Here is a 27,792-nt window from a genome sequence, read left to right on the forward strand (position 1 = left end):
GTTCCGTATCACATATGTCCAAGAATGGTCTTTGCTTAGTGTTGGTGAACTTTCTTTTGAACGAGATTCTGAGTAAGAAGGGAGGCAGAGGGGTGGAAGTTGTGACATAGTGGGGTAAGCCACTTCTTGTGACATCTAGCACTGGTTCGAGTTCTAGCTCCTTCACGTCCAACCCAGCGCCCTACTACTGTGCCTGGAAGGGCAATGGAGGGTAGCTCATGTGGTTGATCCCCTGCCTTCCACTTGGATGATCTGGATGGAATTCTAGGCTCCTGGCTTTAGGCTGGCTCAATCCCAAACTTTCTGACTATTTAGGGGTTGGACGAGTGGATGGGGACAACATCTCTCTGTCTCCTTCTCTCTCTTTCACTATTACTTAACAAATAAATAAAAATAAGCTTTAGAAAGAGTATCAAGATATGAAATATTGTATTGAGATAATTGAAAACATCATTTAGCCAGTCATTTAACCTAATCAATGGAGACTTACTGACCATTTACTACCTTCCCAACTCTGACACACTGAGAATATTAAGATGTATCGGGTGGGCAGTCATTGTTACATCATAGTTTTGTTGCAGACTGATTGTTGGATATTCTTAATGTGTCAGATAAGTGCTGTTGTAATATTTGGCTATGATACATATTCTATTATGTATTTTAATGGTAGATCATGTTCACAATGTTGCAAATGATAATTACATGCAGAAAGTTAGCATCAATTGCCCAGTCATTGCAACAGCTCATAGCATAGCTAGAGGATGTACAAGCTGACTTTATTCCAAGGCATTGCTACTTCTGTGGCAGACTGCTCACTCTACTTTTCTTTAATCTATCTGAAACTCTAAGGCTGGTAAAAACAAATCTCTAGAAGCAGAAAGGGCTAAAAATCACAGGTTTCTTGCATTTTGCTACCTGTGTGCTCCAGTTTCCAAGCTCTTTCTTATTTTCTAACCAGAATATCATTTCCATAGCAGGCATGCGTCTGGGGACAGCTTTAGTACCTCTCCAACACCATTCCCCACAAGCCCCAGCCCAGACTATGTACCAATTTAAACCACAATCAAAAACAAGTTCAAATGTAGACTAGTTTGCGGAACACAGAGACACAGAGCTGCTAACCCTGAGGCCATAGAGGTCTTGGCTGCAGAGGCATCATTTGTCCTCCTGACCTCTGTGTGGAGGGCGTGCCACTGTGCTTTAGTTCTCCAACAGCTCTTCCCCACATCTCCACCATTTAGTAGATCACGCACTGCCAGGGTTGCAATAGACATCCCTACACTTGATGCCAGGCATGCCTAGTACTGGACAAGGGAAAAACATGGTGGAGTCTCAGCACAGATGCTTTAGAGTGGATGTAGCAGGTTAAAAAAGAGAAAATGGGCCGGCGCCGGATCTCACTATGCTAATCCTCCGCCTAGCGGCACCAGCACAGCAGGTTCTAGTCCTGGTAGGGGCGCCGGATTCTGTCCCGATTGCCCCTCTTCCAGGCCAGCTCTGCTGTGGCGAGGGAGTGCAGTGGAGGATGGCCCAGGTGCTTGGGCCCTGCACCCCATGGGAGACCAGGAGAAGCACCTGGCTCCTGGCTCCTGCCATTGGATCAGCGCGGTGCGCCGGCCGCAGCGCGCCGGCAGTGGCGGCCATTGGAGGGTGAACCAATGGCAAAGGAAGACCTTTCTCTCTGTCTCTCTCTCTCACTGTCTACTCTGCCTGTCAAAAAAATAAATAAAAATAAAAAAAAGAGAGAAAATGTTGGCTGGCGCCGGGGCTCACTAGGCTAATCCTCCCCCTATTGCGCTGGCACCCCAGATTCTAGTCCTGGTAGGGATGCCGGATTCTGTCCTGGTTGCCCCTCTTCCAGGCCAGCTCTCTGCTGTGGCCCGGGAATGCAGTGGAGGATGGCCCAATTCTTTGGGCCCTGCACCCCATGGGAGACCAGGAGAAGCACCTGGCTCCTACTTTCGGATCAGCGCTGTACTCTGGCTGCAGCGCACCGCCTGCAGTGGCCATTGGGGGTTGAACCAATTGAAAAGGAAGACCTTTCTCTCTGTCTCTCTCTCTCACTGTCCACTCCGCCTGTCAAAAAAAAAAAAAAATGAAAAAATAAAAAAAGAAAATGCACTCTGGCACAAGCTGAGAAAACTAATCTGTCTCAATCCCCTGGGGCTGTAGGTACTATTACATGAAGTGAAACAAGCCAAGCACAAGATTGGTCACATGACTTCACTAATATGTGGAGTCTAAAGACAGGGTGATGTCATAGAAGTTATGAATATAATGGTGGCGGGGCAGGCATCTGGTGTCATGGGTAAGATACCACTTTTGTCACATACATCCTATATCGGACTGCCTAGGTTCAACTTACAACTGATTCCAGCTTCCTGTTCATGCAGACCCTGGGAGGCAGCAGGGAAGTTTCAAGTACTTGGGTTCCTGTTGTCCACATGGGAGATCCAGATTAAGTTCCTGGCTTCGGGCTTCTGCCTGGCGCAGCCTCATTTGTTTCAGACGTTTGAGGAATGAACCAGTGGGTGGGAGATGTCTCTCTTTCTCTCTCTCTCTCTCTCTCTCTCTCTCTATATATATATATATATCTCACTTGCTTTAAAAATAAACACAAATTTTGAAAAATTTCTGTTTTTTTCTTTGTAAATATTCATCTCCTACAAATATTTAATTACTTTTTAACAGATCCAATATAGTTCGTAGATATGATATTAAGACTCTAATGTTATTCCTTCCTCTCTCCCTCCCTCTGGCTCAATCCCTTTAACTCTCTCTCCCTACTTGTTTCTTTCTCCTTTTAGTTTTTTTATACAATATCTTTTAAATTTTCATTACACTACACAGGCTTAATGTTGTCTTGGCATGACAACAGAGTAGTTCTTACAAAGGTAATGGCGCCTGCAGAGCCTAACATATTTAACCATCCAGCTCTTCATGGAGAATTCTTGCTGATCTTTGTGAACAATCTTACACAGACTCTTAGGCAGCTGCAGTAGAAATGCCCCCACAATGATGCCTTCCCCGAGTAAAGTTCTCAAGGAAACTTAGAGACAACTTCTGGGGTTGCCTCTCCTACAAAAGAGTGTTCTATTTACTAGCGCTGATTTTCTGTATGTGACGAGATTAGAAATTCAGTTTAACATAAATTCTTATATTAGCATCAAGGTTATTTCAGAAGCATATGCCTTGTACTTTGTTTTGTTTTGCATTTCTGTTGCCCTGATTACATGCATCCTTTTTTTTTTTTTTTTTACTTTTTTATTTTTGACAGGCAGAGTGGACAGTGAGAGAGTGGGAGACAGAGAGAAAGGTCTTCCTTTGCCGTTGGTTCACCCTCCAATGTCCACTGCGGCCAGCGCATTGCGGCCGGCGCACTGCGCAAATCCAAAGCAAGGAGCCAGGTGGTTCTCCTGTTCTCCCATGTGGGTGCAGGGCCCAAGGACTGGGGTCATCCTCCACTGCACTCCCGGGCCACAGCAGAGAGCTGGCCTGGAAGAGGGGCAACCGGGACAGAATCCAGCACACCGACTGGGACTAGAACCCAGTGTGCCAGCGACGCAAGGCAGAGGATTAGCCTAGTGAGCTGCGGCGCCGGCAGATAATTTAGTTCTTTTTTTTTTTTTTACCTGTTTCTTAGTGATTTTATTTTCCAGGAAAGGAATTTTGTTTGAAACTTTTCTTACAGACTGGAGCATGTGGAGACTTGCATGGCCACACTGACATGGAATGTATCGCCTGGAAAGTGGATGGAGAAGCTAAATGGAAAGAAAAACAGAGTCCACAGGGGACCAGAGTACGGAATCACCTCCAGAAGCTGGTGCTTCCGATTCCTGCCAATGTAAATGCCAGTATATTTGCTGGAGTCCTGTCAGCCCCCGGTATCAGCACAGATTCAAATAGCTCTACAAGGCCACTATGCCATGTGCCTGGGAAAGGCAGGTGACAAACACAGATTCACTGGGGAAAGAAGTGTAAGTTCCAACACACTCTGTTGGGCAAAACCAGTATGGACATTCCCCAAAGCTAATGGCTGTTGTTACTGGAGGAGCCTGGAGAGACCCTCACTTGGGGTAGCATGTTCTGGGATCATTAAAAAGAGAATTCACGTGTATCATGAGAACAGAATTCTGCACATGGAAAGTGCAGACAGAACACTTCAATCCAACCCAAGTTCCAACCCAAGTCTCCAGTGTCAAGCTTTCGAGAGTGGTGTGCAGTATCTTGTAAGTACAGGATCCTTACACGTCCAAGCTCCTGCACAATATTGAAAAGATATATCTCTGAGATTAATTCACCCAGTTAACATAAATGCCAAACATGCATGCAGATACACAGATTCCCCTCAGACTCCTCACACAGATCTCAGTTTTACCCAACTTCTTCAGGAGGGCACACAACTAATCACGTTCACTCAACAGCCTAAAATACTCTGCTGCACACGGCTTCCACTCAGGACAGCCACCACAGTCAAAACTATCACTGGCCCTGTATTTTTCCAGCTCTCTCCCTAGCAACAGGTCTCCCAAATCCTGGTGTGGGCATCACTAGTGGTCTTCAACGTGATTTTAGATAGTATGGAGAGGACTGGTTTGCATTTTAAAAGCATGCTCAGTTTAACATGCATTCGAAAAAGTTCCCTACACAGGACATGTCAATGAGGGACATTTTGTGATATGATTGTTGTTTTGAGTCCCTGTTCATACTCCCGTGGAAGTGTGGTCTTCCTACTTTCTACTTATTGAGTATTATGGTTAGTGCTGAATCAAGCCTGTGATACAGAGTGGATTAAAATTCTATCTTTGCAAAAACTGATGGAAGGAAAAAATGAGAGAGAAGGCGGGAGGGGATTGGGGTGAGGGAGGGAAGTGTGGTTGTCTTCTTGGAACTGTATTTGAGCATGCATGAAATCTGTCCTCATTCTATTAATAAAAAATGAATTAAAAATATACGATTTTTCATATGTGCATTTTCAAGTAAGTTGAAAGTCAGATTGCAAGATGCCTGTGCTAAATAAAGTCATGAACTACAAAAAAGAGAATATGAGAAATACAGATATCTGCTTAAAATCAAATGACATTACAGACACAGGGCCAAATGGCTTATGTACAAAACCATGTAAGAGCTGGGTGGGCACTAAGCCACCATGGGTGATGCCTACATCTCATAAAAGAGGACTGGGTATCAAGTCCCACCTTTGCTTCGACCCAGCTCTGAGCTAATGTGTCTGGAAGGCAGCAGGTGATGGCCAAGCACTAGAGTTCACTGCCAGATCCATAGAACATGGATGGAATTCTTATCCCCTAGTTTTGCCTGGCCAGGCCCCAGGGCTCTTGTAGGCATTTGTGGAATGAACCAGAAAGTGGAAGAACTTTCTCTCTCTGTCACTCTAATTTTCAAACACATAAATAATCACTTTTTAAAATGTGAGAGTAGTATGGGAAAAAAGTGTAGGAGTATCACTTGACATTTTCCCCACTAGCCCAAGTTGCTTTGCATGACTAAAAACCGTAACCCTAGTCAGACAGGACAGTGTTCTTCTGAGCGTATTTGGAGGATGGTAGGATTGCCATTGATACTAGATAGGCGTCCCTACCCCCGTCCCTCTTCATCTAACACCCCTTGCTCACTCACTCCTGGAAGAGAGAGTGCAAGTAACAAAGCCCAGATAAGAGCACCAGAGGGAGCATCCTATGACATACCAGCGCTTGGACCAATACTGTAAAAAGTTCTGTTCTAAGGTGTTGCATTTTCAAACAGGCCAAGATCTCTGATAAGGCTCTGTGGAAGTTCTAGGTTATGTAGACCCAGACATCTTTCAACACCTTGTAGAAGGAGGTGTTAGCAATGGAATATAATTGAACAGATTGATAAGACTCTTCCTTCCTCATTCTGGGCACTGCTTTACCCTTACTACCTATGATTTCCTAATTTCTAGGAATCAATGAATGGCATAATCCTGCCTTTGACAGAGGGGTGGTGTTCTCTTGGAGTCATTGGAGTGCCTATGTTGTCCCAAAGCTCAAGGCACTTTCTCATGGCTCTAGCCTTGGAAGTAAAACCTCTCTGCCCTCTCACTCTGTCTAGCTGCAGTTCTTGACTAGGGATGAGTTTGTCACCCAAATGACACTTGGTAATATCTGGGGACACTTTTGATCATAACAATTAGAGGAAAGGGTAGAGCCATTTGCATCTAGAGGCCAAGGAAGATGAAAACATCCTACAACAGGTGGGACAGTTCCCCAGGTCCCAAAATGTCAATAGCGCCAAGGTGCAGAAACTCTGCCTTGATAGCAGTCCAATCTCAAATGTAAAAGCAATAGAAACTTCTTCCTGATGGTCACTTGCTTAAGCAGAAATTACATTCTTCCAGATCAATGTGTATTTATCGTGTCGATGTAAGTCCTGGCTGCTCTGCTACTGCGGGCTAGAGGTTACTAATCAAAGAGGATCATTTACTCAGAGTATTTCTCTTGTACCCCTAGAAATCTGGCGATTCCTGCCCAGAATCCCATTTCTTGTGTTTTCCAGGATCCCATAAATTCCACGAAGTGGACTCTTAGCTTGGAAGAACTCAGACTGCTGTCCCTTTCCCTATTCATGGCATCACAGCTGAGGGCACAGACCTTGAATTGAGCACGCTGTAGCCACCAACACTGGAGAATGAACAGTTGACTTCTCTAACCTTTCCCTCTTCACATTCTAAATGATGAAAACTGGCACAGAAGTTACAGCGCTATTTTTGAGAACTGAACGAGTTGATGCAAGTAACCCCTTCCACGGTGTGTGCCACATGCTAAGCACTCTGTAAATTCAGTGGTGTGGTCGCTGTCCAAGAATTCTGTAGTATCTCTGAGTCTAGCATGTGGCGACCTAAGGAAGTGACGCTTAGTGGTGAAGAGCATGGACTCTGAGGTTGGGTTGGGATCCTGATTCTACCATGTACTTGAGATGCACTAGCGATGCTTCAGTGTTCTCATCTGTAAAGAGGAGATCATGATTGGTATCTTATGTGGGTGCTATGGCGATTGCTAAATTAATATAGGTAAGGGACTTGGAATACAGTGTCTCCACCGCACCTTGTTAGAGGGGGTATGTTCCAAGATCCCACAGGAATGCGTGAAACCATGTGTAATACAAAACACTGTATTTAAGACTTTTTCCTCTGAATACATACCTATGATAAAGTTTAGCTTACCAAACCTGTGCTGTAATAAATGTTATTTGAAACTTGCAAATTAGTTATTCTAAGGGTCTTTCAATTAATGTTTTCAAACTGTGATTGCTCATGGGTGAAATTATGAAAAGCAAAATAAATCACAAAGAAAGGGAAACTTTGAGTCTTTGACATTTAGTGAGTTCTAGATAATTGTTGTTGCAATTACTTTACTTTTCTCTTTTTCACTATTATAATTTTAAATATAAGAATGTTATTTTCTGGGACAACAAAGCATTTGTACTAACAGTGGAAAGTTAACATGCGTGTACTAAATCAGAATCACAGGACAAAGATTATAATTGGAAAAGAACAAATGTGAAACCTCCAGGGTCAGGGTTCACCAGGAGAGTCAGAATAGAAGGTCACAGTTGAGACAACCAAGCACTGGAGATCTCTCTCTGGGAATCAGGACACCTGTAGCTTTCCTTATTCCTACTTACCTTCTTGTTATGGCAAACAGTTCCCACCAGGTGGTTTGTTCCTTCCATTCCCATAACCTTCTGGAAAAGTAGACACATGTTGTTGTTTAAATTTGAGACTGGATTATTTTCCATCTGTTAAAGAATCGAATTCTAAATTTGGAATTAGGTGTTTCCAGTGAAGTCCCTCTCAACGTGTTTAGGCTTTGGCGCCCTGATAGGCTGGGAGTATAAATACCTGCAGACGAAAGCTGGAATCTATCCTCCAGTCCAGGTCCAGTAAGCAACCATGAAGACCTTCCTCTTCCTCGCTTTCCTGGGGGCTGCTGGTGAGTCTCTTACAATTGATTTTTGATGGATTTTTGCTGCATCTCTGACACAGGAATCAGTAAAATGTCTATCATATATGTAAGTGTGTGCCCTGAGAGCTAACAATGAATGCTGAAGACAGTCTTTGTCCCCAAGAAGTTAAAATATTGAAACAGTGGTGTATAGCCTATATGTTTAAAGATACTTAGAATCTCATTTGTTGGAAGAAATTCTTGGTGAGCAGATATGCTCAGATAGAAGATATAAAGAGGCAGAACTTGCTCTGCTGAAGTCTATGAAGAAAGAGAGAAAAGGAAAGGATGGTCCATATTAAGGGGGTGTTTGTCTTAACTTTTACAAGAATTTAAAATTAATAATTGGACTAATCTTGTTCTCCTTGTGAGGCTGTTATGAGCATCAAAGCCAGACTCCGGTATAATAAAGGGAAGATAATTCAGAACCCAGAAGTTTAAACAAGCAAGGATATTTTATATGTCACAAGGAAAGTCTCAAGGATGAGTTTTTAATCCTTTATTTATTTATATTTATTTGAAAACGAGAACGAGAAGGAGAGGAAGAGAGAGGGAGAGGGAGAAAAGGAGAGAGAGAGAGAGAGAGAGAGAGAGAGAGAGAATTTTCCATATGCTGGTTCACTCCCCAAATGTCTGCAAACAGCCAGGGCTGGGCCAGGCTGACACCAGGAGCCCAGAATTCAATCCAGGTCTCCCATACAGGTGGAAGGGACCCTATTGCGTCAGCCATCACCTGCATGCATTAGTGGATTCTAGGATCAGGGGCAGAGAAGGACTCAAACCCAGGCATTCTGATATGGGATGAAGATGTCCCAAGCAACATTTTAACGACTGCAGCAAATACCTGCCCCTGGGTACGCTTCATGACATCTCGGCCTTGAAGTCCTTCCTATACAAAGCAACATGTCTTTCAATGAGGAAAAAATAGAAAAATGCCACTTCTATTTGAGACTACTGAATTTTATATTATTAAAATCCTTAATAATAGGATTTCCCAAATTGGCAAGATACAGAGTCAATATAGTTATCCATGTGTTTAGAAATTTCCTTCTTAAAATCATTTTTAAATGCTTGAATAATGGGGCTCATATAAAACTTGTGAGTGGTGGCAAATCCTGATAAATCAGTGGCCTACACATTGCCATCCTGAACAAATTGATAAACATCAGAAAGATAATTGAGCTAAGTGTAAGGTTTGGAGAAGGAAATCTTAAAATTCTCTGTCAGATGATTTAGAGAAAATTGTAGACTAGAGTCAAAGAGAGAAATTGAGGGAATAAAGGAGCTAAGTTCTCATTTCTCTCTTGGCCAGCGCATTCTCGGGTGGCATCTAAAAGCTTCCATTCTGTCACTTCTTGGGACTATCTAGAACATACCAACACCCTACCAACTACCACAAATACAACTATGAATACTGCAATGCTTTACACCCAATTGTATGGCTGCTCTTCATTGCATCCTCAGTTCGTAGTGCTCCAATCTTTGTGAGTTTGTGAACACGCATGTTTGCGTGTGTGTTTCTGAACTGATACATGCACAAACAACATAATTGTCAAATTTAAAGCATAAATCAAAAATTAAATACACTCAATAATATAGGTATCTAAATGGTGAGGAAAAGTGGAGTTTCCAAAAATTACCTCAAAACTACCATTCCTTGATTATTCAAGAAAAGAGAAATTGTACTTTTCATGCTGATTTGAAAGAACTAGTGAAGTAGAAATTGCAAGATGGATTTATTTAACAGAGAATTCTCTCAACTCTTCCTTGTCAGTTGCTTTCCCCACCAGTAGTGATGACGATGACGATAAGATCGTAGGTGGCTACACCTGTCAGGCGAATTCCGTCCCCTACCAGGTGTCTCTGAACTCTGGCTACCACTTCTGTGGGGGCTCCCTCATCAACAGCCAGTGGGTGGTGTCTGCAGCTCATTGCTACAAGTCGTAAGTAATCAATATTCACATTCCTAACCTGCTTCTCTATCTTTCCCAGAGCTCTCTGTAGGGTCAGCTAGACTGTTGCCCTTGGGAGAGACGCCTTCAGTCATTGTGTTAGGCACTGAGGGACATGAGCACAGAGGGTACCCTTAGAATTCTGTGATATCTTCCCAAACGATGGTACTAAGACATGGAGGGAAGCAATGGGCAAGAAAGTCTCCTTAGAAAGGGTCTAATCAAGACACAACCCTAATCATCATAGCTCAACTAGAGAAAATGGCTGTAGAATTAACAAAAATGCATCAAGTGTCCAGTAGATTAAAAGCAGTATAATTCATTCTTCTCCCTTGGTTTTCTCCATATAGCTTACTCTCCTCTCTTCTCCCTATGATAATCAGTGACCCTATCAAGAGGAGAAATGGCAGGTGTTGAGAAAGTTCCACCAACTCCCCTCTCATCCCCAGTTGTTTTCCGGGAGCTTAGTTCCCATTCCTGTTTCTGACCACTCCAATAAATTGGTGGGCCATGAGTCTGCACTTGTAGTGACACTCCCCTAAGGAGAACTCCACCTGCACCTCAAGACTGTAAGTCAGTGTCTGAAGAGGGTGGTGTTTATGTCCATGACTGGAAGGTCAGTGGAAGGAGAAGCAGCTCAAGTTGAACACTGAAGAATCATTTAATCCTTTAATTCAGCCAAATCCAGGTGCGTCTGGGAGAACACAACATTAAGGTCACTGAGGGCAGTGAGCAATTCATTAGCTCTTCCAAGGTCATCCGCCATCCCAGCTATAATTCAGCCACAATTGATAATGACATCATGCTGATTAAACTGAAGTCCGCTGCCTCCCTCAACTCCAAAGTGGCCGCAGTGTCTCTGCCAAGTTCCTGTGCGTCTGCTGGTACTCAGTGCCTTGTGTCTGGCTGGGGCAACACCCTGAGCAGTGGCAGTAAGTATCTCCTAGGACAGAAATGCTGAGTCTGATTACTAGGAGAGAAAGGCATGCTAAGGGTCAAAGTCTCACTGAAGGTGAGAGCCCCAGAGGCTAGTTTAGGGATTTAGAGAGTCATGGAGAATATCTAAATCTGAATCAGGAAGTTTCCTTTGCTGATAGTATGCATAAAATCCCCCAACCTGAACTATTATAAAGATATCAAGGCATGATGAGTGTTGGGAAAAAACTAAGGAGGTAGAAAGAACAGAGGCCAAGGAATATGTCACTAAAAGAGTACATCCCTATATGGGAAATGACGTCTCTAAGGCTAGAATTCTCTGGTAAGTGATACAAGTGCCAAAGAAAGAACAACTTGTTTATTAGAACCACCTGGAAAGTGTTCTATAACCACTTCAAGAGTTCTGTAAACACAGGAAATTCTTCTAGGCTGCTACCCAACCTAGAAGTTTTTGGAAAATTGAGAGAAAGAGTGGGAATATTGATAAAGGAAGAAATATTGAGGAATAAATTTTCAAGAGCCTTGTGGCTAATTGTTTTCTGTTTTCATCCCTGCCATCCACAGCCAACAACCCCGATCTCCTGCAGTGCCTGAAGGCTCCCATCCTCTCTGATTCGACTTGCCGCAGCTCCTACCCAAACCAGATCACTAGCAACATGTTCTGCTTGGGCTTCCTGGAGGGCGGAAAGGACTCTTGCCAGGTGAGTTTCTGTCTATGCCTCCATCCACTCCGTCTTGCTCTTCTCCACTGTGTTCTCCCTTTTCTGAAACACAGAAGATAATAAAACTATCACTGGACTGATGGTAAAAGGCTGAGAGGCAGGGGACAGCTTTGGGACCAACCTTGAATTTTCTTTTTGTGTTATTGATAGCTGGGGTCAGTTGCAAAGAGAGACACAAAAACGCTGTGCAGATCGTATAGCCAGACACCCTCTAGGGAGGGAGATGGTGGAAGAGAACCCTTTTACAAAGAGCTAGTTAGGAAGCATCTGCATTCTCTTGGATTCGCTCTTCTTGGTCTCCTAGGTACCTAAGGAAAGACAAGGGACTAGAAGCAGGGTAGGAGGGCTATGGATGTGGTAAGGAGACTGCAGGCTTGATTTGCAGGACAAAGAAGGCGTTCCATGGAGAATAAGCAGCTGAGAACATGGTCCCGGCATGGGAAAGAGCACCTGCCTCTCATGTCTTGTTGATGAACAAGAGCCCTGATTGTCTCTTCTCTTGCACAGGGTGACTCTGGTGGCCCCGTGGTCTGCAACGGAGCACTCCAGGGCATTGTGTCCTGGGGCTACGGCTGTGCCCAGAAGAACAAGCCTGGAGTCTACACCAAGGTCTGCAACTACGTGAGCTGGATTCGGCAGACCATCGCTGCCAACTAAACCCCTTTTCTCTCCACAACCCCCCCATTAGTCAATTTCCTTTTGTGCCTGGACACAGAAACTAAATAAAACCCTTTGTTCCATATCACATATGTCCAAGAATGGTCTTTGCTTAGTGTTGGTGAACTTTCTTTTGAACGAGATTCTGAGTAAGAAGGGAGACAGAGGGGTGGAAGTTGTGACACAGTGGGGTAAGCCACTTCTTGTGACATCTAGCACTGGTTCGAGTTCTAGCTCCTTCACGTCCAACCCAGCGCCCTACTACTGTGCCTGGAAGGGCAATGGAGGGTAGCTCATGTGGTTGATCCCCTGCCTTCCACTTGGATGATCTGGATGGAATTCTAGGCTCCTGGCTATAGGCTGGCTCAATCCCAAACTTTCCGACTATTTAGGGGTTGGACGAGTGGATGGGGACAACATCTCTCTGTCTCCTTCTCTCTCTTTCACTATTACTTACAAATAAATAAAAATAAGCTTTAGAAAGAGCATCAAGATATGAAATATTGTATTGAGATAATTGAAAATATCCTTTAGTCAGTCATTTAATCTAATCAATGGAGACTTACTGACCATTTACTACCTTCCCAACTCTGACACACTGAGAATATTAAGATGTATCGGGTGGGCAGTCATTGTTACATCATGGTTTTGTTGCAGACTGATTGTTGGATATTCTTAATGTGTCAGATAAGTGCTGTTGTAATATTTGGCTATGATACATATTCTATTATGTATTTTAATGGTAGATCATGTTCACAATGTTGCAAATGATAATTACATGCAGAAAGTTAGCATCAATTGCCCAGTCATTTTAACAGCTCATAGCATAGCTAGAGGATGTACAAGCTGACTTTATTCCAAGGCATTGCTACTTCTGTGACAGACTGCTCACTCTACTTTTCTTTAATCTATCTGAAACTCTAAGGCTGGTAAAAACAAATCTCTAGAAGCAGAAAGGGCTAAAAATCACAGGTTTCTTGCATTTTGCTACCTGTGTGCTCCAGTTTCCAAGCTCTTTCTTATTTTCTGACCACAATATCATTTCCATAGCAGGCATGCGTCTGGGGACAGCTTTAGTACCTCTCCAACACCATTCCCCACAAGCCCCAGCCCAGACTATGTACCAATTTAAACCACAATCAAAAACAAGTTCAAATGTAGACTAGTTTGCAGAACACAGAGACACAGAGCTGCTAACCCTGAGGCCATAGAGGTCTTGGCTGCAGAGGCATCATTTGTCCTCCTGACCTCTGTGTGGAGGGCGTGCCACTGTGCTTTAGTTCTCCAACAGCTCTTCCCCACATCTCCACCATTTAGTAGATCACGCACTGCCAGGGTTGCAATAGACATCCCTACACTTGATGCCAGGCATGCTTAGTACTGGACAAGGGAAAAACATGGTGGAGTCTCAGCACAGATGCTTTAGAGTGGATGTAGCAGGTTAAAAAAGAGAAAATGTTGGCTGGCGCCGGGGCTCACTAGGCTAATCCTCCCCCTGTGGCGCTGGCACCCCAGATTCTAGTCCTGGTAGGGGCGCCGGATTCTGTCCCGATTGCCCCTCTTCCAGGCCAGCTCTCTGCTGTGGCCCAGGAGTGCAGTGGAGGATGGCCCAATTCTTTGGGCCCTGCACCCCATGGGAGACCAGGAGAAGCACCTGGCTCCTGGCTTCGGATCAGCGTGGTACTCTGGCCGCAGCGCGCCGCCTGCAGTGGCCATTGGGGGGTGAACCAATTGAAAAGGAAGACCTTTCTCTCTGTCTCTCTCTCTCTCACTGTCCACTCTGCCTGTCAAAAAAAAAAAAAAAAAGAGAGAGAGAGAGAGAGAAAGAAAATGCAAAAACTAATCTGTCTCAATCCCCTGGGTCTGTAGGTACTATTACATGAAGTGAAACAAGCCAAGCACAAGACTGGATCACATGACTTCACTAATATGTGGAGTCTAAAGACAGGGTGATGTCATAGAAGTTATGAATATAATGGTGGCGGGGCAGACATCTGGTGTCATGGATAAGATACCACTTTTGTCACATGCATCCTATATCAGACTGCCTAGGTTCAACTTACAACTGATTCCAGCTTCCTGTTCATGCAGACCCTGGGAGGCAGCAGGGAAGTTTCAAGTATTTGGGTTCCTGTCGTCCACATGGGAGATCCAGATTATTTTCCTGGTTTCGGGTTTCTGCGTGGTGCAGCCTCATTTGTTTCAGACATTTGAGGAATGAACCCGTGGGTGGGAGATGTCTCTCTTTCTCTCTCTCTCTCTCTCTCTCTCTCTCTATATATATATATATATATATCTCCCTTGTTTTAAATATTAACACAAATTTTTAAAAATTTTCTGGTTTTTTGTTTGTAAATATTCATCTTTTACAAATATTTAATTAGTTTTTAACAGATTCAATATAGTTCGTAGATATGCTATTAAGACTAATAATGGTATTCCTTCCTCTCTCCCTCCCTCTGGCTCTCTCCCTTTAACTCTCTCTTCTTACCTGTTTCTTTTTCTTTTAGTTTTTTAGCCAATATCTTTTAAATTTACATTACAGTACAAATTTTTAATGCTTTATCAAATAAGAAATTTAATGAGTAAAAAGCAAAAAGATCCTAGCTTAGTGGGAATATATATACAGGCTGCCCTAATTTACATTCCCAACAAGAGTATATAAATGTTGCCCTTTCTCCACATCTGGTGCTGCAGTTTTTCCCTCTGTCTTTTGTATTTTAGCCATTCTGACAGGAATGAGGTGATATTTCATTGTGGTTTTAATTTGCATTTCTCTGATGGCTAGTTGTTGCTGTGGATTCGTTCTGAGAGGAGGAGTGTGGTGGGGGCAAGAGGCCCGGAGTCACCACACAGACCCTGGGAGTCGGGTGGAAGCAGGCCTGAGGTGAGTTGCCTGCAGACTCATTTATTTCAGTTGCTACAGCAGCTTATATAGCCAAGGCAGCCAATCTGGTCAAGGGGCGGTCTATGCCCTAGGCAATCACAGCCTGTTGCCAGGCAGTTTTCAAAGCCATCCAGTCACAGCCTGTTGTCAGTAGCTCCATTGTCATGTGTTTTCCGACACCATCCAATCATAGCCTGTTGCCAGGCAGTTTCTGTTGCCAGCAGCCATTTTGGCATGGCCCTCTCATTCCACCACAGCTAGTGATGTTTAGCATTTTTTCATATATTTGTTGGCCTTTTGTAGTTCTTTTGAAAGCTGTCTATGGAGGTCCTTTACTCATTTCTTAACTGGATTGATTGCTTTTTTTGTTGTTGAGTTTTTTAAGTTGCTTTTTTTTAAAATATTTTTGAGATTTATTTATTTTGAAAGTCAAAGTTATAGAAAGAGAAGAAGAGACAGATATCCTCCATCTGTTTGTTCACTCCCCAGTTGGCCACAAGGGCTAGAGAGGCCAAAACCAGGAGCCAGGAGCTTCACCTGGGTCTCCCACACAGGTATCAGGGGCCCGAACACTTGGACCATCTTCTGCTGTTTTTTCCAGGCCGTTAGCAGGGAGCTGGATTGCAAGTGGAGTAACAAGGACCGAATCCAGCTCCCATGTGGAATATCTGTGTTGCAGGTGATGGCTGTACCAGCTACACCACAATGCAGGCCCCAGGTTGCTGATATATTCTGGATATTAATTAATCCTTTGTTGGAGAGGCAGCTTGCAAATATTTTTCCCATCCTGTTGGATGTATCTTCACTCTATTGACCCTTTCCTATGCTGTGCAGACGTTTCTGAGTTTGACATAATCCCATTTGTTTAGTTTTTCTTTTGCTGCCTGTGCTTGTGGGGGTCTTGTTCAAGCGGTAGTCCCTTACACCAAGGCTTTGGAGTGCTTCTCTTATATCTTCTTCCAGTAGCTTCATACTATCAGGTCTTCAAATTAGGTCTGTGATTCATCTGGAGTTGATTTCTGTCTGTGATGAGAAGCATGGATCTAATTTTATTCTTCTATGTATATCCATCCAGTTTTGCCAGCACCATTTGTTGAAGAGATCATTCTTACTCCCGTGCATGCTCTGAGAGTTTTTGTTAACAATCAGTCAGCTCTATGTACATGGATCAATTCCTGGGTTCTCTATTCTGTTCCACTGATCTATGTGTCAGTTTTTATGCCAGTACTATGCTGTTTTAATTACTACAGCTTTGTCGTATGCTTTGAAATCTGGTGTTGGGATGCTTCCAGCTTGGTTTTTCTTGCTTAGGATAGCCTTGTCTATTCTGGGACTTTACTGATTACATATGAGTTTTGGAATTTTTCTATTTCTGTAAGGAATGTCATTGGTTGTGGAGAAGAAGTTTGCTGCCAATGCACTCCTAGTGAAGATATTTTCTGCCTAGAACACAGAGGGTGACCGTGGGGACCAATTAAGGATAGTTTGTTATCTACTAACAAGAAGAGCATTGAGCCCTTGTGAGAACATTGGCTTCACAAGGACACACAGCTGCTTTCCCAGACATGCTTATCCAACATGTCTTGCTAAACATATTTTAGAGAAACCTTAGAGTTATATGAACACACACACGCGCTGTACAATAGACTGTTTTTTTTTTTTTATTTTTTTTTTTGACAGGCAGAGTGGACAGTGAGAGAGAGAGACAGAGAGAAAGGTCTTCCTTTGCCATTGGTTCACCCTCCAATGGCCGCCGCGGCCGACGCGCTGTGCTGATCTGAAGCCAGGAGCCAGGTGCTTCTCCTGATCTCCCATGGGGTGCAGGGCCCAAGTACTTGGGCCATCCTCCACTGCACTCCCTGGCCACAGCAGAGAGCTGGCCTGGAAGAGGGGCAACCGGGACAGAATCCGGCACCCCGACTGGGACTGGAACCCGGTGTGCCGGCACTGCAAGTCAGAGGATTAGCCTAGTGAGCCACGGCACCAGCCCAATAGACTGTTGTAATCCTTATCGATGAAGGAAATGCACTGAGTTGGCCTGCTGGCACTTTTCGGAAGAAAAGTTCCTGGGTCATCTCTCTCCTTTCATTTGCCCACCCCAACAACTGGTACTTCGATAGGGATGGCGTGGAATTTGTGGATTGCTTTATGTAGTACAGACATTTTAATGACATTGATTCTTCCAATCCATGAGCAGGGAATATCTTTCCATTTTTTGTGTGTCCTTGATGATTTCACTTGATAATTTTCATTGTAAAGATCTTTCAATTTTTTGGTTAAATTTATCCTATATATCTGATTTTTTTGTGGCTATTGCATATAGGATTTATTTCTTAATTTCTCTTTCAAGTGACTGATTTTGTGTATTTGTTTTGTAAACTGCAACTTTACTGAATTGGTTTATCAGTCCTAACAGCTTTTCAGTGGAGTGTTCAGGTTTTCCCATGTGCAGCATCATGTCATCAGCAAACATGGATAACTTGACTCCCTCTTTTCCAATTTCACTGTCCTTTCTTTCTTTCTCCTCTCTGATGACTCTTGCTAAAATTTGTAGTAATATTTAAATGAGTGGTGAAAGTGGCCATCCATTCCAGACCTGAGGGGAAATGCTTGCAGCTTTCCCCTTTCAATGTGATGTTGGCTGTTGGTTGGTCACATATAGCCTCTATAATTTTTAGGTATGTCCCTTCTGTACCTAAATTGTGGAGAGTTTTTACTTGAAATGGTGTTTAATCTAATAAATGCTTTTTTTATGTATTGAGATAATCATGTGATTTTTATTCTTCATTCTATTGATGTGATTTACGATATTTATGGACTTGGAAATGTGGAAACTACCCTTGCATTTCTCAGATAAATCACATTTGATTATGATGAATGATCTTTTTAAAAATAAATGAAAATTATGAAATATTTTTTAAAAAAGAATATAATTGTGGTTACCAGAGTCTGGGGAGGGGTGAGGAAAAGAAGGATGTTGAAAGATGGATTAAAGGGCACTAAGCAAACATGTGAATCAGTCATATTATGTGCAATTCTCATGATAGACTCTGAAACTGGATTATACAGTTCTGATTGTGGCACACACATTGTGACCTTATGACTTTGGGCAGCTTTCCTAACTTCTGTGTTTCAGTTTCCATTTCTAAAATTGGGATCCCATCACACAGATTTTTCAGAGCATCAAAGAGGTAACATTCACAAAGTAGTGTAGAGCATTTTAAAATATTTATTTATTTGAAAGGAGAGTGACAAAGAGAAAGGGAAAAATGGAGAAAGAGATCTTCCATCTGCTTGTTCATTCCCCAAAGGCCACAAAATTTGGGACTTGGCCAGGCCAAAGCCAGGAACCTGGAACTCCATCCTGGAGCTCCCAAATGGGTGAAAGGGATCAAGTTCTTGAGCCATCTTCTGCTGCTCTCCCAGGTGCACTAGAGGGGATTTGGATTGTAAATAGAGTAGCCAGGGCTCAAACCAGCACTCCAATGTTGGATGTTGGCATCACAAGTGATGGCTTAACCCACTGTGCCACAATGCTAGTCCTAGTTCTTGACAAATAGCAAAACTTGTGTAAATATTGGCTAAATAAAATGGCTAACTTCAGCATTCCCATATTTTCCAGACTTTCAGGGACTTCATTTTATTTCATTTTCCAAATATTCTCATAAATTCCTTTAATCTCTAACATTTTCATGTTTTTGTTAACATTGTGTTGAGGAGCTTGGTCTTGAAGTCAATCTGATAGGGTTAAGTTACTCCTGACTTACTCGGTGCCTTATCCAGAGAAAGACAGCCACTTCAAACTTCTCAGTATGCTAAGCTATGAAGTGGGAGGTCTATTACTACATATATCAACAGGTATGAGGAGGAAATATTAGTTAAAAGTACCTACACGTGATCATTTAAGAAAACATTTAATAAATAGTAAAATTACTACCACATTTTTCACCTATGTAGAAGTGAGAAATGAATCCTGAGTTCTCTATCAAGGGAAAACAAATATTTCCCACTTCACAGAAGTGGGACTTTGGGCTCTGGCGCTGCCCTGGATCTTGGTTACTCTTGAAGGCAGCAGACTTCTGAGAGATCAAGGTTTCCCTGGCCCAACACAGCTGTCTCTGCTGAGAAAGTAGCAGTCCATCTAGTCCTAACCAAGCTTTACTTGGGACAGCCGACAACCACGTAAAGTTCTGAAAAGAAGACAGAGGGCAAGGTGGGGCGGGCAGATCCACACCCGGCAAGCTTCCTCCCCAGCTGTGCTGCCTTGGCTCTCAGCTGGCTTTCTCCACGGAGACTGGTGTGGATAAAAGGATTTTTGTAAGGGGTAAAGCCTGATATAACTTGTGAAATAAACATCATAGAAATTTCATTTAAAAACAAACCTTGGGGCCGGTGCCATGGCATACAGGTAAAGCCTCTGCCTGCAGTGCCAGCATCCCTTATGGGCACCAGTTCCAGTCCCTGCTGCTCCACTTCCCATCCAGCTCTCTGCTATGGCCTGGGAAAGTCCTTGGGCCCCTGCACACATGTGGGAGACCCAGAAGAAGCTCCTGGCTCCTGGCTTCAGATCAGCACAGCTCCAGCTGTTGCGGCCATTTGGGGAGTGAACCATCGTATGGAAGACTCTCTCTCTCTCTCTCTCTCTCTCTCCCTCTGCCTCTCTGTAACTCTGTCTTCCAAATAAATAAACAGAATCTAAAAGAAAAAAAATCACTTAGACATAAATAAATAAACCCTAAAAAAACAAATCTCAGCTTTGTTTGACAAAATCCAATACTTACTGAGAAAAATACAGAAAAGAACAATGGAAATATGAAAAATAACAGCTGTTAAAATCACCACTTTATTTCTTTACAGTTGTCACAGGTAATCCACAGAGCAATCTGAAGTCTTACTTGGTGTCATAAGAGAGAGAGTGGACAGAAGGTCCACTCTAAGTCACGTGGGAAGGGAGTGCCTTTGTGGTAATTCATTTCTCAGAACACAAAATGGTGGTGGAGGTGAGGACGGAACTGCCATTTTTTCCTGGGGGCATAGAACTCAGGTGAAGTCTAACCTTGTCACAGGGAGTCTGCAGACTTAGATTTGAGTTCTGATTTTGCCACTGCCTTCCATGGGGACCACAACTTCTTGATCTCTAGAAGGAGGAGAAAAGAAAAAAGGCAAAAGTGTGTTAAATGTGTTTTTACCCCAATCTGCAGGTCTCTGGGAAGAGCAGAGGACGTCTAGGAGAGAGGAGCTTAAGGAGTTAAGCTTAAAGTCACAAAGGGAGGAGGGGACAACAGAGTCAGACCACGTCACAGAAGGGGCCAGAGTGGGTCAGCAAATATATAATGCTCTTGCAGGGACTTTCAGGATCAGAGAGGAGACCACAGGACCTTGGGTTGGCCTGTGTGTTTCTCTCTTTCACCCACACGGAGGTAGCTCCCAGCTGCGCTTATCTATTCAGGTCTTGATACAAACTGGTTTGAAGACATTGACGAATTCCTCCTTTCTCTCCTCTCCCTGCACTGGTGTTTCTTCCCTACCTGTTCTCCTCAAGAACTGCTCACGGCGTGATCCACTCATCTGTGGCTGGCCATACTGCGGCCTGCCATGAAGGGCCACTTCATGCTCATTCTCTTGTCTGCAGCTGGTGAGAGTCTGGGGCCTTGGGTCTGCCTGGGGTGAGACTCAGGGTAGTAGATGAAGGGTTGGAAAGACAAGCAGCCTGCCAACTAAGACAGACAGGGAGGGGAGAGCGTTTTCAAAATCATCAAATATCAGAACAGAGGGAGCGTGCTCAATGCCCAGGGACCGACAGGCTCCCTCAGCCTCTCTGCGTCTGGAGAGCATGCCAGGACACCGCCCGTGCCTCTCTCTCGCCTGCGATGCTGCGGCCAACCTCTTGATCTGTAATTCCCAAGCTGCCACTTTCTAGCACAACTGCACGGCTCTTTGCCAGGGCAGTGACCGTTGGAGGTCATCAGCCCTGGAAAGGAGAATGGGCAAGGCTGGGGACTTGGGAAGCCCCGAGATTTCCATTCCTTTCGCTACCAGAGTGAGGCAGCATTCGATTTTCTACCCCCATTCTTAGCCAAATTTAATATCTAAAATGTTTTTAAAGTAATACATAGCATGGCCAGAGTTTGATCCCTGGGTGATGAGCTTTTGAGTTAGTCTCCATCTCAACCAAAGACAGTTGTCAGTTTCCTGAAAATGTGTAGCTTGGGGTGTCATGCATGATTTCCTCTGATTTTTAAAAATGTCAAAAAGAACTTGATTTTAGCTTTGAAAACAGGTTACAGAAAACTATCACAGTCAGTTCTGGTCTCTTGAATTGTTTGTCTCTCTTTCTACCTATGACCTCTTTCTTCTCCAGGGGCCACTCTGGACAATAACCTTATAGAAAAGCCACACTCGGCAGGATTTACTATTCCGTACCTGGTCTATCTCCAGTCCAAGTCAGGACCCTGTGTAGGGTCTCTTATCCACCCAGAGTGGGTATTGACGGCTGCTCACTGCTCCTTGCCGTAAGTACCTTGTTGTTTGTCTTAGGAGCTTGGAGGAATCTATTCAAACGAAGTAGATCTGGCCAAGCATTTCAGTATGTTGTTAATGAGATCGGAAGATCCAGGAGGAGGGAAAGTCTTCTTCCAGATGGCAAACAGAACACATTTGGGTAGTTTAAGAAAGGATTCATAGGTGTCCAAAGACTGTCATGGAGAATAAATTACATGCATTCCTCAACAAATACTTATTGAACTGTACAGAAAGAGACTGAAAAAAAATGAGGAAACAAGAAAGAAATATGTGTTTCTTTATGGAGCTTGCATTGTAGTAGATAAAGAAAGCCAAAGCAAATAAATGGCCAAAAACAAAGGATGAAAATGACTGTTAAGCTGTAATATATGAGAATGAAGCAAGAGTTCTGCTTTAGTTAGGCTGGTCATGGCAGTCTTCTCTGAACAGGGAGATTAACAGGAAGAGGAGACAGGCAGAAGAAGAAAGCCTGGAGATATTTTCCAGGGTACAGGAATAATAACATCCCTATAATAATAGCCAGGAGGTCAGTGTTGCCTGAGCATATTTAGTAGGGAGGGTATTTCCGGGATAAGATGAAGAATTAGGCAGAAGCTATATAATGTGGGTAACAGTGGAAGGACAAAGGATTACTGCACACAATAACACAGTTCCTTGCAGATGTCAGGGTTCCTGCCCTATGTGGGAGTATGTGAGTGAATGAGATCTATTCAAAGTTTGAGGAGTATCTTGAGTACAAAACTCATTTCAACATCACAACTCTTAGTCATCTTGATGCTCAAGCACGACTGAACTCCTGCTCTGTGCCTTTTTGGAAATAGCCAGGAATTAAAGGCAGTTCCTGTCTCCCAATCACGGATCCTTTCTCTCATCCGTACCCATCACAGGAACTGCTTTTGGCAGGGAGTGACTCGTGTGTATGTTGGCAGTGGAAGTGGGAGGATCTGAAGTTTTCCAGGGAATACAATGGGAGATGGTAATTTGGAGAACTGATAAATTGGTTCCTTACTCTTGTGAGGTTCTGTTAAATGTAGGCAACACATGGCAAATACAATGATTTCGCCTAGAACAGCAGGGAAAGGCCCTACCTATCCATAAACAATGGTGACTATAGGCTTGCTCCAGATTTGCTTGAGGCAGTGTAGAACAGACAAAGAACTGCGCAGGCATGGATTGTGGTGCCACCTCTGGCACCTGCTAACTAAGATTACCCAAATCTCGGTAACTCGACTGCTTTGAGAGATTTCTCAATGCTCCATACATCATGTCGGGCTTTACATATGCATGTGCTTACCCTAATCCTGCAACTATTATTATTTTATAAGCAGAGGAGGTCCCTTCAGTTTTATGGTAAAGAAATATAATTGGAAAAGGTGATCTCTGGTATTTCTTGCAACCTGACATTCCTTTCCATCTCTTCTGCCTTCTCTCTTTCAAAGTATTAATATCCGACTGGGAGTTATTCAACCAAGCATCAAAAATAAGAAAGAACAAACACGGAATTACTCGTTAACTGTACCCCACCCCGAATTTGATGCAAAATACCTCAAAAATGATCTGATGATGATAAAACTCTCCAAGGCTGCTGATATCAACAGTGATGTGGGAACTATAGCCATAGCCATGGAACCCATGCCATACAATGATTCCTGCTTTATCCCAACCTGGATCTGGAATGAATATAGAAATAGTAAGTATTTGACTTTGTACTCTTCATGCTGGGGGTGATGGAGATGTGAAAAAAGTGCTGAGATATACTTGTTGGAAACAACTACTATGAGATAACGTCATCAACCATCGAGGAATCTTATACAAGGACTGGAGGTCAGCCATAACATTCAAAGAAACTTATGTATGGCAGCCAACTTGACACCACAAATGGAGCAGGGAACTAGAGTAATATCTCTAGAGCACTCAACACCAAGGCCTGGGGAATGCAGCTCAGATAAAGGTAGAGACATTAGAAGTCCTCACTCCCAAAGAGAGTATTAAGACATCCTGTGGATGGGTGACTTACACACTGACAGTCCCTGAAACCCCACCATTCAATTAAAGTAAGAGCAGTGGAGAAAAGAAAAGCAATATATACATGATATGATGAGGCAAAAATAAAAAATAAAAAGATGCTTGCACCCCCTACCACAGGAACACCACCCCTGTGCAGAGACATGGTGAATCATTCCCACGGAGCCTGGCAGGAGGGAAGACGGTGAGGGAATCACTTGTTCTGTCAACAGGGCAGTTTCCATAGGGTGAGGGCTATTGTCCTGCTGCAACCAAGAGTGCCCACTCAGATGTGGAGACTTGGCAGGTTCATTGTGAAGTCAGCTGGTTATTATGACATTGCTGGTGACCCTCTGGCTTGACATACCTCCTGGAAAACATGGTCACTGCCCATGCTGTAGACACACATCCTGCTCCCCTGTGAGCTCGAGTCGGAATGAGCTCAGAGAGCTGCTGCCTGCAGCAACCTGCTTGGTCAAGGGGCTTTAAAAGGAAGTAGATTTGTAATGCATCTGTTGGTCCCTGTTGGCTGTTACTTAATGGGGCTAACGAATCATGCCCTCTTCAGGTATCTTCAAAGGATGACAGAACTACCACATGACATCTGAAATAAAATGGTGAAATTAAATCTATTGCTTATTGTAGGAAGGCAGAACAGTTCTGACCAGGCTCAGTACCACTGGGCACAGCATAAGCTGGTGAGTTCATGGAGCTGTAGAGAGCTTGGAGTTTAGGATGGGAGGACTTCAGAGGCATACGTGGGTTACATATGCAGAAACATGATTATTTCCTGGCTGGCACTTTGAGATACATTTATTAGAGGACGTTTATACCTGAATGACAAGTTTTAAGAAGGAATGGGCTGGGCCAGCATTGTGGCCAAGGGAGCTAAGCTGCTGCCTGTAATGCTGGGATTCCATATCAGAGTGCGTGTTCAAGTCCAGGCTGCTCTGCTTCCAATCCAGCTCCCTGCGAACGTGCTAGTAAAACAGGGGATGATGGGTCAAGTACTTGAGTCCCTGCCACCCATGTGGGAGACCCGGATGGAATTCCATGCACTTGGCTTGAGCCTGGCCTAGCCCTGGCCACTGTAGCCGTTTGGGGAGTAAATTAGCAAATATCTTTTCACCTCCTCCTCCTCCACCTCTCCCACCTCCTCCTCCTCTTCCACCTCCTCCTCTTTCACCTCATCCTCTCTGCCTTTCAAATAAATATTTATTTATTTATTTATTTGAAAATGAAGCGATGGGATAAAATTGGTTTACTGGCTTGCTAAAGCTGTGTTCTCTGAGACAAGTTGTCCTGTATCTATTAATCAGGTTTAAATCCTGCTTTTGGCACTTATCTTAATTTAGTTCCCATAAAATTTCAATTTATCTGTTTTGTAAAAAGAAACAAAAGGGGAACTTTTAAAATTCACCAATTTAATAAAAACAGAAATATCAAGTGGAAACTTGCATGTTCTCAGTATTTTGCAACTTTATTTTTCAATTTATAAACAAAGTGCCTGGAAATTTAAATGAATGTATATTGTGAATAAATTGCAGTTTCTATGATATTTGTCTTTGTACATCTTATTTAAAGTGATCACTTCATATGTTACCAAATAATTGATTACATACCATCTGAAAATGAAAGTTTTATTATGTAGGCTCTGCATGTCAGAATCATAGTGACGGGTTAAACCCCTAAATTCTCTGATGCAGAACTCCCAACATTTATTGGGAATTCATTCTTTCAAGTAAGTTAAGCTACTTTTACATAACTTGTTACACTTGACTTAGTTCCCATAAAATTTCAAACTGGGAACCGGCTTTGTGATGTAACAAGTAAAACCACAGATTGCAATGCAGTCATCCCATATGGGCACCAGTTCGTGTCCTGGCTGCTCCATTTCTGATCTAGCTCTCTGCTAATAGCCTGGGAAAAGCAACTGAAAATGACCCAAGTGTTTGGGCCCCTGCCATCCATGTAGGAGACCCAGGTAAAGTTGCTGGCTTCTGGTCAGCACTAACCATTGCAGCCATCGGGGCGGAACCAAATGGCTCGAAGATCTCTCTTCTCCCTCTCTGTCTGACTCGCCCTCTCTCTTTGTTAATTCTGAGTTTTCAAAATAAATAAATAAATGTTTTTTAAAATTACAAATGAACATAATCCCCCCAAAAAAGATTTTAGTTATTTATGTGGAGATAGAGTTACAGAGAGAGGTAGAGACAGAGAGAAAGGTTTTCCATCCGCTGGTTCACTCCCCAAATGGTCACAACGGCCAGAGCTGCACTGATCCGAAGCCAGGAGCTTCTTCCAGGTCTCCCATGCAGGTGCAGTGACCCAAGCACTTAGGCCATCTTCTACTGCTTTCCCAGGCCACAGCAGAGAGCTGGATTGGAAGAGAAGCAGCTGGGACTAGAACCAGTGCCCGTTTGGGATGCCGGTGACACAGGCAGAGGCTTAGCCCACTATGCCACAGTGCTGGCCCCATCTCTTTCTCTTAATGACCTGACCTTTTCTGGTCTAACCTAGTTGAGGGCGCTTGACTGGAAATGCATACGTATCCATCTGTAAGTGACACTTGGCTTAACTCCAGCAATCTCTGGTCAAGTCTCTGGTTTCCTTCCTCCTTGACGCTCTCTATCAGAGATGAACATTACAGCATACCTTAATAACAGCCTCTGCATCCTGAAGTCGCTGGTATAAGAGCAATTGTCTGACGAAGACGAATGAACTGATCCGTGAGGGAAATATTACATCTATCTGCATACATACACTTACACTCCCAGAGAAACCATTGATAAGCTGTTTAAATAAAAGCAGCTATGTACACAGAAAAATATAGTCTCTCCCTTTATAATTAAATGTAAAAATGATGAATTAGATGCCCCAAAGTGGAAGGGGGATTCTGGGGACAATGGCCTTGTTACGGTCTTTCTCCTTGTGGTGCCACACAGTCTTCCCACAGTTATTTAAAAGGTTTACAGATCATGCATGGGAACAACACAGTGACAGACCTGGCGACCGATGAAGCAGGATTTAGGAATTCACGTCACTGACAGAAAGATTCTGACCTGGGAACGTTAGCAAGGATGGAGTTCTGCCATGACCTGTGTTGGATAGTCTCAGGGATGAATTTATTTACAAAACGGGGGATTGTCACAAAATCACCTGTGATGAGGAGGGTAACTAGAGCTCACTCGTCTTCTGTTTCCCACAGACAGTGACGCTGACATCTTGACATGGATAAACGAACATGCGCTTCCCACACAAGAATGCCTGAATGTACTCCAAAAACAGCAACAAGACATGACTTTGAACATCATGTGTATGGGCAAACCTCTGATTCCCATATCTGATATTAAGGTATTGCTGCTTCCTCCCACAGGGAGACAGGCAGACACGGCAGAAGGAGCACAGAGCTGAGGCCCCTTTCCCCTCTCCCTTCAGTCTCTGGGCTTGGAATTCATTCCTCCTCCATGCTTTTTTTTTTTTTCTTGTGAGAAGTATAATGCAGGTTTTTTTTTTAACTTTTATTTAATGAATATTCCTCCATGCTTTTAATGTGGGAGAGATTTGAACTGGAGCCACCTACCCCTTCCCTTTTGTTTGTACTCAGGTTGAGTCAATCTTGAACAAAGAGGTAAGACCTCTGTGGATGTGAAGAGAGGGTTGTCTCCTTTTAAGAAAAATAGGTCCATACCTTGGAATGGTTTTGCTGCAGCAATACATCAGTTCTTGGCATTTCTTCTTATGCTCTTGTTCCATGAGGACAAAGCCATATTGACCTCTCCTTTGTCCTCTCTGGCAGGAAGTACCAGCGGCGCCAGCCATCTGCAATGGGAGGCTGCAGGGAATCTTGTCTTGGGCCAAAGGCAGTATCATCCTAGGAAGTGAAGGTTTCTTTACAGAAATTCATCCCTACGCAAGATGGATCATGGCAATCATGAGTAAAAACTGAGACGCCCCTGTTCTCCCATACGCTCAAAGTCATCTCTTCATGATTCCCACAATAGATCCAACGAGAAAGCATCAATAAAAACTGACAGAACCTATACCATGACTTCCACTCTTTTTATCATGCAAGTTCCAAGAGTGATGAGAAATTTAACAACATCCCAACAATTTGTCCACTCTTTAAA

General features: G+C 43.5%; 2 protein-coding genes across 2 annotated transcripts; both read left to right on the forward strand.

Annotated features, from left to right (window-relative positions):
- Positions 1 to 7,930: 7,930 nt before the first annotated feature.
- LOC100339353 (serine protease 1) lies at positions 7,931 to 12,324 on the forward strand. Its single transcript, XM_002721843.5, has 5 exons — positions 7,931 to 7,970; positions 9,757 to 9,925; positions 10,613 to 10,866; positions 11,435 to 11,571; positions 12,100 to 12,324. Exons 1-5 carry the CDS (start codon positions 7,931 to 7,933, stop codon positions 12,247 to 12,249), a joined length of 750 nt encoding a protein of 249 aa, XP_002721889.2. The 3' UTR covers positions 12,250 to 12,324.
- An 8,157-nt stretch (positions 12,325 to 20,481) lies between these two features.
- Positions 20,482 to 27,705, forward strand: LOC100338357 (probable inactive serine protease 58). The gene is made up of 6 exons (XM_051835129.2): positions 20,482 to 20,556; positions 20,679 to 20,771; positions 21,498 to 21,648; positions 23,098 to 23,348; positions 26,871 to 27,016; positions 27,462 to 27,705. The coding sequence occupies exons 2-6, from the start codon at positions 20,732 to 20,734 to the stop codon at positions 27,609 to 27,611; spliced, it is 738 nt and encodes a 245-aa protein (XP_051691089.2). The 5' UTR covers positions 20,482 to 20,556; positions 20,679 to 20,731; the 3' UTR covers positions 27,612 to 27,705.
- Positions 27,706 to 27,792: the final 87 nt, after the last annotated feature.

This window comes from Oryctolagus cuniculus, chromosome 3, assembly GCF_964237555.1.
Source record: "Oryctolagus cuniculus chromosome 3, mOryCun1.1, whole genome shotgun sequence".
Taxonomy (NCBI): domain Eukaryota; kingdom Metazoa; phylum Chordata; class Mammalia; order Lagomorpha; family Leporidae; genus Oryctolagus; species Oryctolagus cuniculus.

Bases quoted from the DNA above. Each gene is read 5' to 3' on its own strand.
- LOC100339353 (XM_002721843.5), top strand. From the start codon at position 7,931: ATGAAGACCTTCCTCTTCCTCGCTTTCCTGGGGGCTGCTG. The intron at 9,926-10,612 runs GTAAGTAATCAA...CCTTTAATTCAG, and splicing joins GCAGCTCATTGCTACAAGTC to CCAAATCCAGGTGCGTCTGG. The intron at 10,867-11,434 runs GTAAGTATCTCC...TGCCATCCACAG, and splicing joins CAACACCCTGAGCAGTGGCA to CCAACAACCCCGATCTCCTG.
- LOC100338357 (XM_051835129.2), top strand. From the start codon at position 20,732: ATGAAGGGCCACTTCATGCTCATTCTCTTGTCTGCAGCTG. The intron at 20,772-21,497 runs GTGAGAGTCTGG...TTTCTTCTCCAG, and splicing joins CATTCTCTTGTCTGCAGCTG to GGGCCACTCTGGACAATAAC. The intron at 27,017-27,461 runs GTATTGCTGCTT...CCTCTCTGGCAG, and splicing joins TTCCCATATCTGATATTAAG to GAAGTACCAGCGGCGCCAGC.